At 66.3% G+C, this 10,910-nt stretch overlaps 1 protein-coding gene across 1 annotated transcript; it reads left to right on the top strand.

Moving 5' to 3' along the window:
• Positions 1 to 4: 4 nt before the first annotated feature.
• LMF2 (lipase maturation factor 2) lies at positions 5 to 10,687 on the top strand. Its single transcript, XM_062579291.1, has 14 exons — positions 5 to 139; positions 1,567 to 1,820; positions 3,783 to 3,811; positions 4,266 to 4,462; positions 4,810 to 4,988; positions 5,331 to 5,469; positions 5,900 to 6,034; positions 6,321 to 6,426; positions 6,995 to 7,091; positions 7,675 to 7,857; positions 8,197 to 8,365; positions 8,749 to 8,860; positions 9,321 to 9,429; positions 9,537 to 10,687. The coding sequence occupies exons 1-14, from the start codon at positions 43 to 45 to the stop codon at positions 9,882 to 9,884; spliced, it is 2,154 nt and encodes a 717-aa protein (XP_062435275.1). The 5' UTR covers positions 5 to 42; the 3' UTR covers positions 9,885 to 10,687.
• The last annotated feature ends 223 nt before the right edge of the window (positions 10,688 to 10,910 follow it).

Consider the following 10,910-nt stretch of genomic DNA (forward strand, 5'->3'; position numbering starts at 1 on the left):
GCGCCGTGGCGGCGGGCGCGGACGTGTCGGTGCCGCCGCGCCATGGGGGAGCCGCCGCGGCGGCCCCGGCAGCTCTTCCTGGCCGGGCTGGCCGCCGTCTACCTCGCCGCCTTCGCCTCGCTCTACGTGCAGATCCCCGGTACGGCCGTTGGGGGCCGGGGGGGGCCCGGGCCCGGTGCCGGGCGGGGGCCGGGGGGGGGGGCGGCTCGGCCCGGGCCCGGTACCGCGCGGGGGCCGGGGGGGGGGGGTTCGGCCCGGGCCCGGTACCGCGCGGGGGCCGGGGGTGGGGGGCTCGGCCCGGGCCCGGTACCGCGCGGGGGCCGGGGGGGGGGGGGGGGCTCGGCCCGGGCCCGGTACCGCGCGGGGGCCGGGGGTGGGGGGCTCGGCCCGGGCCCGGTACCGCGCGGGGGCCGGGGGGGGGGGGGGTTCGGCCCGGGCCCGGTACCGCGCGGGGGCCGGGGGGGGGGGGGGCTCGGCCCGGGCCCGGTGCCGCGCGGGGGCCGGGGGGGGGGGCTCGGCCCGGGCCCGGTGCCGCGCGGGGGCCGGGGGGGGGGGGGCTCGGCCCGGGCCCGGTGCCGCGCGGGGGCCGGGGGGGGGGGGGGGGGCTCGGCCCGGGCCCGGTGCCGCGCGGGGGGGGGGGGGTCTCGGCCCGGGCCCGGTACCGCGCGGGGGCCGGGGGGGGGGGGGAGGCTCGGCCCGGGCCCGGTGCCGCGCGGGGGCCGGGGGGGGGGGGAGGCTCGGCCCGGGCCCGGTACCGCGCGGGGGCCGGGGGGGGGGGGAGGCTCGGCCCGGGCCCGGTGCCGCGCGGGGGCCGGGGGGGGGGGGGGGGGGGGCTCGGCCCGGGCCCGGTGCCGCGCGGGGGCCGGGGGGGGGGCTCAGCCCGAGCCCTGCGGCCCCTGCCCGGCCGCCCGGGCTCTCCGTGCGCGCGGGGCCCCGGGGCTCCTCCGCAGCCCCGTTCCCTGCTCTCCTGCCGGCGGGCGCGTTCTCCGCTGCCGCGAGAGCCGCGTCGAGGCCGCTCAGCCCGGGCTGGGCAGGCGGGAGCGGCTGGGGCGCTCGCGGGTGCCCCGCTCCCGCCCGCGGGTCTGCGCCGCCGCGCGGCTCCCTGCCCGCTGCAGCGGCCCCGCGGCCCTCGTCCCGCTTCCTGCCGAGCTCCGCGCGGGCCTTCCCCGCTGCCGGTGCCCCCCGCTCGGGGAGGGGGTGGCGGCAGCCGCCCTGGGCAAAGGGCAGCGCGGCGGGAGCAGGCCCCGTTCGCGCCAGGCCCGGAGACCCTCCGAGGGAGGCAGGCGTGCCCCCGGGGCGCCTCCGCGGGAGCCCCCGCCCGCCGGCGCGGTCGCGCTCGGGTGCCCCGTTCCGCCGGGCGCCGAGGGGAGAGCTGTGGGCAGCAGGCAGCATAGCTCGAGGCAGCCTGAGAGCTTGCTGCGCGCAGGGGCCGAGTCCCGGGGGACGGCGCGGTGCCTCTGAGGAGGTGCAGGAGGGATCCGGTGGGGCTGACGCTCCCTGGAGGGGCCGTGTGCCCTCGCAGGGAGCCGTGACCTCGCTGTGACCGTCCTTCCCTGCCCTCCCCAGGGCTGTACGGGAGAGATGGCATCCTGCCGGCTCGCAAGGTGCTGCACATCACTGGGAAGGGGCTCTGGGAGCAGCTTCGCGACTTCCCTACGCTGCTGTGGCTCAGCCCGAGCCTGGGCCTGGACACAGAGCTGGGCATGGAGCTGCTCTGCCTTGCCGGCGTGCTGGCCTCCTTCGGCGCCATGGTGTTTGAGCCCCTACGGGACAGCCTCGTCTTTGCCCTGCTCTGGGTGCTCTATCTCTCCGTCTATCAGGTACGGGCGCGGTGCAAGTGCAGCGTGCTGGGGACGGGCAGCTTTCTCGCGTTAGCTCTTGCTATGAGCTCCTGACCGCATTTGACTCCCCTTGCCCATGTGCTCTCAAGACTGGGCACGGTGCTGGTTTCTCCCCAGCCCTCAGGCCCTTGCCGGGAGATATGCCTCCATCTCAGACCTTCCCTGGGGTTAGGGCCTGGAGCCAATTCCTGCGACACTGTGACTTGGCAGGACAGCTCAGTCCTCTGGTTGTTTGTGGCCTCACAAGGCAGTCCCTGAGCTTAGGCTGAGCAAGGCTACTGGAGCACCTGGGCCCTTTCCCACTCTTGTGGCAGATTTCACAGCAGCTCAGTGCCACCAGCTGCAAACCCTTCCTCCCTGCAAGCCGTTTGCATTCGCTGCCAGGGCCTGGCTGCCCTGTGCTGAGGAGCTTGAGTGAGTCAGAGAGGCAGGAGGCTGCTGGGGGAGGAGGGTTTCAGTTCCTTCTGAAACCAGGGGAAATAAAAGAGAAAACCAGCTGTGCTTGGAAATCCCTCCTGGGTCAGGCAGCTGTGTTAACCCCAGGAGTGCTGCACAGCAGCAGCTCTCCCAAGGTCCTGCCTGGCAACGCAGCAGGAAAGCAGCCCGGGACAGTGGCTGCAGCTCTTGCTGGTCTTCTGCTTGCTGGGGCTTGGGAACGGTCTCTGTCATAGCCGTGACAGCTGCAGGGAATGGGGCTGGGAAGCAAAGCGGCTGGGCTGAGAGAGGTGGGTTTCTCCCGTGGTCAGGGGCTTCTCTGGAGCGAGCTGCTACTGCAGTGCTGTTACCCTCCCCTGCCCCGTCCCCTCTGCCCAAGCCTCCCTGGCATGGGGCGCCCATGCCCGCAGAGAGCTGATGTGAGCGGTTCCCCATGCTCCCCTCGTGCAGGCAGCCCCACTGCCCTGGCCTGGCCCCTCTGTGTCAGGCCCACGGTGGGGGGCAGGGTGGGAGCCGGGCTCTGGCTATGACTCACTGCTGTCCATCCGCAGAGCCCGGAAGCCCTGGGTAATGGGCGGCCCTGGGGGCTCCTGTCTGCAGGGGCTCCCGTCTCCCCAGTGCTACTCTGCTGGGGCAGGGAGTCCTGCTGGTGTGACCAGGGCCACCCCAAGGGTGCTGCGCTGCTCTGTGCTCGCAGCATTGCCTCCTCCCAGCTCTGGATGTGCCAGGCCCTAACAATTCCCTTTTAAGGTGATGCTGGAGAAGAAAGTTTCTTTTCCTGCCTGGAGCTCCAAGCCTCCCTCTGCTCTGAGAGGCCCTGATCCGTGCCTGTGGTGTTCTGCACTGGGTGTGAGCAGGGTTTGCAGCCTGGTTTGCTGTCAAGTGCTGCTCTGCCAGTGCTTCGCTCTAGGCCTGACTGAAGTGTTGGGGACGGGAGGTGCAGAGCCCCGGGGTTGGGAGCACCCGTGCAGCAAGCCAGTGTGGAATAGGGCTCCTCTGCGACCCTACCAGTCCTGACCTGCTGCCCAGGGCTCCCCAGGCAGCCCCCCATCCTTCTTCCCTCCCGCTTGCCAGGAGATTGCTGGGTGCTGACAAAGTGATATCTCCATGCCTGGAGCACAGCTCCACGCACTGGAACTGAGCCTGTCTCGGTCTGTGGTTCCTGGCACTGGTGCCTTGCTAGCACGTGTCACCTGGGAGCATCCTCCTCTTTCCTCTGCCTTGGGCGGCGGCAGCCTCCTTGGTGTCCTGGTACAGCAACTCTCAGCAGCGTGTTGAGGCCACAGCTCTGCTTGTTGAGTTTGGCTCGTGGCCAGTCATGGGAAAGGAGCTGGCATCGCTGCCAAGAAAGCATTCGGGAGAAAGTCACAGCTGCCCATCGGCTTTCCTAACTCCCTCTCCATGGGGTAGGAGTTGGAAAGGGTCCAGAACAAAAGCGTGTGAGTGTCTCCGCTGCATGGAGCCTCCCAGCCCTGCTAATCCACTCCATGTTCCGTCTCCCCACAGGTGGGACAGGTGTTCCTGTACTTCCAGTGGTAAGTGAGCCTCCAGCGTGGCATTCCCAACAAGCCTGCTCCTCCGGAGCCGAGCATCAGTCCTGGATGGGGCATGGCTGCTTTGGGTGTGTGGCAGGAGGGAACAGCCTGCGTGTCATGGTTCAGAGCGGGGCTTGTTCCATGCTGGGTTGGCAAAACCATCTTACCCCTATTGCGTTGCTGCAGCTGTGCCTGTGCCCCATGAACACGAGGTCTGCGCAAGCCCCAGGTCCTGAGGGGGCTGGGGAGGGCAGGCAGGAGGGCCGTGTCCTGTCGGGGCGCTGGCGTGACCTGGGTTGCTGTCCTGGGGAAGGAGGTAGCAGATTAGCCAGCTTGTTGCCACCCCGTGGCAGCCCCTGGGGTCTTAGTCGCAGCGCAGCCCTGGCGGGGGCTCACTGGCCCCAGGGTGTGGGTGGGGGCTGCAGCAGTGAGGGGCCGCCTGGTGTTCCCGCAGGGACAGCCTCCTGCTGGAAGCGGGTTTCCTGGCCGTGCTCGTGGCCCCCCTGCACCTGCTGAAGTGGCGCTCAACGGCCTGGCGCGCTCACGACAGTGTCACCTTCTGGCTGGTGCGCTGGCTGCTCTTCCGCCTCATGTTCGCCTCCGGCGTCGTGAAGCTCACCAGCCGCTGCCCCACGTGGTGGGGGCTCACAGGTGAGGAGCACGGCGGGCTCAGCGCAGCTGCGGACCCTGGGACGCCCCGCCGCGTGTTTCAGGGCGCTCCAGCAAGGCAGAGGGGGGCAGAGGTATTGGCCCAAATGTCAAGCTATGCTTCCTCTGCCCTGTAAGCAGCTGTGGGGTTTGGCTCTCCAGGCAGTGCCGATGACTGCCCCCATCCTACCCTCAGGGCTGCTCTGGACAGCCGCTACAAGCCCCAGCTCCTCTGCTTGGCACACGCAGCACAGGTCTGTGGGGGGGATCTGCCTGCTCCAAGCTGTGTGCCTGCTGCTGGCCTTCCTACGTGCCTCTTCGCACCCCTGACTGTCCCCTTCCCCCCCCAGCTCTCACCTACCACTACGAGACCCAGTGCATCCCCATGCCAGTCGCCTGGTTTGCCCACCAGCTCCCTGTGTGGGTCCAGAAGTTCAGCGTGGTGGCCACCTACATCATCGAGATTGCCATCCCGCTGCTGTTCTTTGCACCTATCCGCCGCCTCCGGCTCTTTGCCTTCTACAGCCAGGTGTGTGGGCAGAGCTGCTCCTTCTGGCCATGCTAGCAAAAGGATGGTCTGGTTTTCGTCCAGTCCCTGCTGCAGGGAAATGCTATGGGGTACCCCACTGCCCTCCCTGGAGGAAGGGGGAGGCAGCTGGGCGGGCATCTTGCTGTATGGTGCCTTGCAGGCCGGGCCCCTCCTGGGTGTTTCCAGCTGTAGGAGCCCAGCACTGGGATGGCTGTGTTGCTGCTGGTGTCTGGGTCTTCCCTAGGTTACTCACACCCCTGGGTGCCTGAAGGCCTCTGCTCCCAGGTCAGGGCAGTGAGCTCTATGCTGTGACCCCCCAGCCCTGTGTTTGTTCTTTCCCAGGTTCTGCTGCAGGTGCTTATCATCCTCACGGGTAACTACAACTTCTTCAATGCACTCACCATTGTCCTGGCCTTCTCCCTGCTGGACGAGGAGCATGTGGGGCGCTGGCTGGGGCGCAGTAAGAGGAGACACGCCAGCAGTGAGTCCCTGGGCCTCTCGGCTCGCACTCCGTCCAGGGAGGTGGGATCTCCTCTCCGCCATGCATGGGATGGGGCAGACAGGCTGCTGTCACTGATGACAAACACTGTCAGAGACCGAGTGAGGGGTGTTGTTCTGACTGTGTCTGTGTGGGCTCCTTGCAGCTGCCTGTGATTAGGTGTTGTAAGAGCCAGCATAGCCACCTCGTGCAGTCCTGGGGCTGGGGTTTGTGCCCACGGGGCGCTTGAGCTGGGGAAGCCATGAGGCAGTACATTGGCCCCTGGTGATGGGATGTGCTCAGAGCTCTGCCTGGTCGCCTTTGCCATGTGTGGGCACTTGTAGTGAGGTTGTGCATCTCCTTACAGCAGTGGGTCAAGCTCTAAGGCCCTCATAAGCTCCTGGTATTCACTTCACCCCTCTCTGCCCTGTAGCCTGGCCTCCTGGCCTGCGGTCATTCCTTGGCATGCTGCTGGAGCTGACTGTGTACAGCTTACTGATCTACTGGAGCGTTCACTACTTTGGCCTGGAGATCAACTGGGAGAAGAAGCTGCTGGACTCCAAAGTAGGTATGTCACAGCCATGTCTTGGGGTGGGGTGGGGGCCCTGGCAGCCGTCACCCTGCCCTGGCAGCCAAGATGACCTCTAGCAGAAATCACCTTGGCAAAGGAGTTGCCAGTCTGTTGTCTCGTGGCCCTGCAGCAGTGCCTGGCCAGGCCGTGCTCGTTAGCACAGCCATGCACCTTGCAGTGCCACTTGGTGCCTGCATCCCCCACCATGGTTTTGGTGCAGGAATGGGTCCTCTCTCCTCTCCGGGAGCTCTCTGACCACCGTGGGTTTTACTCTCCGCTCTAGCCTTCACGTACCACGAGTTCACTAAGTGGCTGCAGGCAGTGACTCTGCCCCTAGTGGGGCTGGGCTTCCTCTCACTGTCCTGGGAGATCCTGTCTGCCATGTACAGGTGAGCAACCGCGCCAGCAACAGAGAGGGGTGCTGGGTCTCGTACCGGGCAGTTCTGCTGTGTCTGGAGGGGAGCAGGAGTGGGGCAGCCAGCCCCTGCATGGCTGGGGTGGCCTGACGCCGCTTCGGGTGCCGTCCCTGAGGGTGTGATCGGAGCTGGGGTGCACAGCATGCCTGGAGGGACGCTGGGACCTCGCTGGCGCGGTGGGTGCTGCCACAGGACACTTGGCACCAGGTGAATGTGGAGGGCTGGGTCCTGGTGCTCTGTGAGAGTGGGAGCCTCTCGTGAGGGGGCTGCTGGATGAGCTGGGGAGAGTTTTCCCTTGCAGAGTTGGAGTAGGGCTGAGCTCTCTGCAACGTGAGCAACCCTGAACTGTGGCTCGCAGCGGGAGCCCTGGGCTCGCTGGGAATACTGGGATGGGGCTGGGATGTACTGTCCCTCCGCCCTAGAGGTTGCCTCAGGTCTCGTTCCCACAGTGTGGCAGCCAGCTGAGACCTCCACGCAAACACAGAGTTAGGGGTTGTGCAGCCCTGAAGCAATGTGTGCTGACCTGTTTCCTTACTCACAGGTGTGTCTGTGTTCGTGGCTTCTTCTGGAAGCTCTGGGCCACGCTGCAGTGGGCTGTCTTTGCCACAGCAACCATGGGGATGTTCGCTATCAGCTTGGTGAGTGGTGGGAAACGTCTGGAGCAGGGAGGGCAGGGACAACAGCGCAGGGCCGGGGCAGGTGGGGCAGCAGCGTCAGGCCTCCTTGCTTGGCCCAGTGCTAGGGAGGCTGGAGAGATGGCAAAGGCTGTGGGGAGAGCACTGGGCTGTCTGGCCAGGCCGTATGGTGGGACAGCGGTGGCAGTCTGTGAGCTGTAAGTGTTCCTGCGGTCCCCATTCCCTCACCACCTCTGGACACGAGGCAGTGCCCTAACCAAGCCAGGCCACGGGGCCAGGGTGGTTTTGTGCACGAGAGGCAGGGCAGTGGGAGCTGAGCTGTGCGCGCCGACGAGGTGTCCCAGCCTGCCAGGACAGTCGGCTGCAACGGCAGGTCGTGTAGCCTGTCCGAGCCTCACCACGGTGTGTCGCTGCTGGGCCGTGGAGCAGCCCTCCCCTCCGCTCCTGGAGCATGCGCTTGCCTTAGGGTGTCAGAAGTGGGAGACACAGACTGGCTCCCTCCAGCCCTGCCGGGTCTCTCAGATCCCTGCTCGACTCCCTTCTCCATCCGTAGTGATGCAGCCACCCGCTCTCTGCTGCTCCCCAGGTGCCCTTCACCTACATAGACTATGAGTCGAATGGCAAGCTGTGGCCTGGCATCCACCAGATGTTCAACGCAGTCGAGCGCTTCCAGGTGGTGAACTCCTACGGGCTCTTCCGCAGGATGACGGGCGTCGGGGGGCGGCCCGAAGTGGTGCTGGAGGGCAGCTACGACAAGCGGATATGGACGGTGAGCCACCGTTTTCACGCTGAAAGGGAGAGGAGCTGGACTGTGGGCAGTCGTGTGGGGTGCCTGCAGATAGCCGATGGTAGGAGCAGAGAAATCGACTTCAACAGAGCCGAACAGCCTTGTTGTACTGGCTTGGTCTCCACTGGGGCATGTGGCCATCATCCATAGGGTGAGATCCTTCCTCTGGGAAGAGATAGTATCTCTGGAGACGAGGGAGATAGGTCTGGGGAGATGGCCATTCTGCTCCCTCCGAGATCTTGAAGGTAAAGAAGATCCAGACCCAGGAGTGCCTGTCCCTGCTGCTGGAGGCCCCATCTCACTCTACTCCCTGCCCTTCAGGAGATCGAGTTCATGTACAAGCCGGGGAACCTCAGCACAGCTCCCCCCGTGGTTGCCCCGCACCAGCCCCGTCTCGACTGGCAGATGTGGTTCGCGGCCCTGGCGCACCACAGCAGCAGCCCCTGGTTCACCAGCTTCGTCTACCGCCTGCTGCAGGGCAGGAAGGAAGGTGAGTGGGGCTGGGGGCTGCCGGGCAGGTAATGCTGGGAGCTTTCCCAGGCCTGGCACCCTGTCATATGGCAGGGCAGGAGCAGAGGCAGCCATGAGCCTCGGACCAAGCAGTTCTGCTGCACTGGGAACCTCCGTCCTGCTTGGAAGGGGCAGCCTGGGGTGAGCAAGGGTTTGGTGACCCCCTAGGAGCAGGCTGGGCTCTGTTCACCCTGACCGGGGGGCTATCACTGGCCAGTTGCAGTGGGTTTGCCGGCTCCCTTGATGCCTTTCCTTGGGATGTAGGGGCTGCAGGCTCCAGCCCAGCTGCGGGTTGGGGTGTCTCCCTGCGGCAGGGAGTGCAGGGTGGCATCCTGGAGCCCTAACACTGTGTGTCTCCGATAGTGATCCGCCTGGTGCAAGCTGACGAGTCGAAGTACCCGTTCAGCTCGCAGCCGCCTGTCTACATCCGCGCCCAGCTCTACAAGTACTGGTTCACAGACAGCGCGGAGGCAAGGTGAGCAGGGCCAGGACCTGGGACGCGTGGCTCCGTGCCTTGCACCATGCTGCAGCCCGGTGCTGAGAGGAGTTTCATTCCTCTGGTATCTGAAGCTGATGTGACAACGCACCACCGCTCGGGTAGTGCAGTCACTGGCACTGACTGTGCTTAGACAGCTGGAATGTGACACCTGGATTTGGGGGCTGCTTTTCACCTAGCTAATGAGCTCATTAATTCACAGCATGCACCTGCAGATGGGCAGTAGCTCATCAGGCAGCGTGCCCCGAGCCCTCTGCTTTGGGGAGGGTGAACCAGTGCTGCCTGGGCTGCAGCAGGCCTGGAGGGAGGCCGGACACCTGGACTGGCCCTGTGGGCAGAGCTGCCCTGTTCCTGTGTGGGGTGGGAGGGCAGAGCATGTGCAGGGAGGAGGACTCGGGTCTGTGTCTGGGACTCTGCACTGAGGTTGTCTGCCCTGCAGGGAGGGGGCCGCACCATGGTGGCGGCGACAGCACGTGCAGGAGTTCTTCCCCACCGTGTCCCTGGGTGACCCCACGCTGGAGAACCTGCTGAACCAGCACGGGCTGAAGGTAGGGGCCTCGCGCCGTGCCGCGCGTTGCGAGGCTGCCGTGAACGCGCGGTGCCGCGCTCCGAGCCGCGGGTGCGGGGAGCCCTGACTGTGCTCCTGCCCCCACAGGACAAGACGCCTCTGAAGCGCCCCACGGACGCCTTCCTGCCTTGGCTCCTGCAGTCCGTCCGTGAGCACAGCCGGCCCTACTCCGGCCCCACTGTGCTCTGGTCCCTGTACCTCATCGCAGCTACCATTTGCCTCTTGCGGGCTCTGGGCCACCGGCCCCGGGGGGGCGCACCCCCGGGCCGCCACAAAGGCCCCAAGCGGGGGGACCCTGCGGACCGAGGGGGCAGCGAGAAGAACGGGCAGGTGAAGAAGAAGGAAGCCAAAGAGGCAGAAGAGAAAGCCGAGGGCCGTGCCCGGGGGGGTGGCGAGAGCCATGCCGATGGCCTCCGCGGCAAGAAGAAGAAGTAATGCCTGGAGCCCCCGGCCCAGGACCTGTCTTCCAAGCACTGACTGCCATCACTGGCTCTGGGCCCTGCTGCCTCCTCTCTCCCCGGCTGGCTCTTCTCAGCACTGTGCTCGCAGGGCAGCCGGATCCCATCTCTGCCGCAGCCTGCGTCCCTGGGGCAGAGCTCCCTGCCCTCCTGCGTGCTGGCGGGGACGCAGCAGACTGACCCCTGCCGCAGCGGTGACGCTGCCCGCCCCGGGTGAGTTTGCTGTTCTCTCCCCTGCCGGTGCCTTCGTCCACAACATGGTCATTGCTCACGGGTGGCAGTTGCCCTGGGCTGCCTGCTCCAGCCTTGTGGCCGGGCAGGAGAAGGGGGCAGGCTCCATCACAGCCTTGCAGCACGTGGAGAGCGGAGGCTGAGCATCCTTTCCCCTGTGCGTGGGGCTGGAGCTGTGCCTCTGCCTCCCTGCACCTTGCTCGGTCCTGCGGTGGGCTGTGCCGTAGCGCAAGGGGCAGCGAGCGCAGCAGGGCTCTCCTCTTGCGCAGAAGCGGCTTTGGGGAGGCCGCAGCACCACAGCACAAGGTCTCCTGGCTCTACTGCGCACGAGTTCCCCCAGCCCCCTCTGCTGCCTTAGCTGCCCCTGCCTGGCTGCTTCCCGGCCCAGTCCTTGGGGCGGCTCAGAGCTGCTGCCTGTGCCCGTGGCTGCAAGCCATCTCTGCCCACCTCCCCCGGCAGGAGGGCTCTGGCTGTAACGTGCTTCCCATCAGCTCATCAGTGAGCACAAAGGTTTCCTATAATTTTCTAAATAAAGCCTTTGACATTCCAGCCCCAGACCTTTCTCTGGGGCCGTAGAGGCCAGGGTGTTGCACAGGGATCTCTTCCTGCCCCACGGCTGGCTCTGGTACTGGCACACCACATCTCCAGGCTTACAGCTCTCATCCTTTCTGCTCCAGGGATGGCCCAGAGGAGAAGGGGGGAAAGGCCGGCAGTGCCTTTGCAGAGCAGAGGGGGAGCTGGGGGGGGGTCTAGGGGCTGCCCCCAGCGCCCT

The sequence above is a fragment of the Rhea pennata genome, chromosome 1 (genome assembly GCF_028389875.1).
Source record: "Rhea pennata isolate bPtePen1 chromosome 1, bPtePen1.pri, whole genome shotgun sequence".
Lineage (NCBI taxonomy): Eukaryota > Metazoa > Chordata > Aves > Rheiformes > Rheidae > Rhea > Rhea pennata.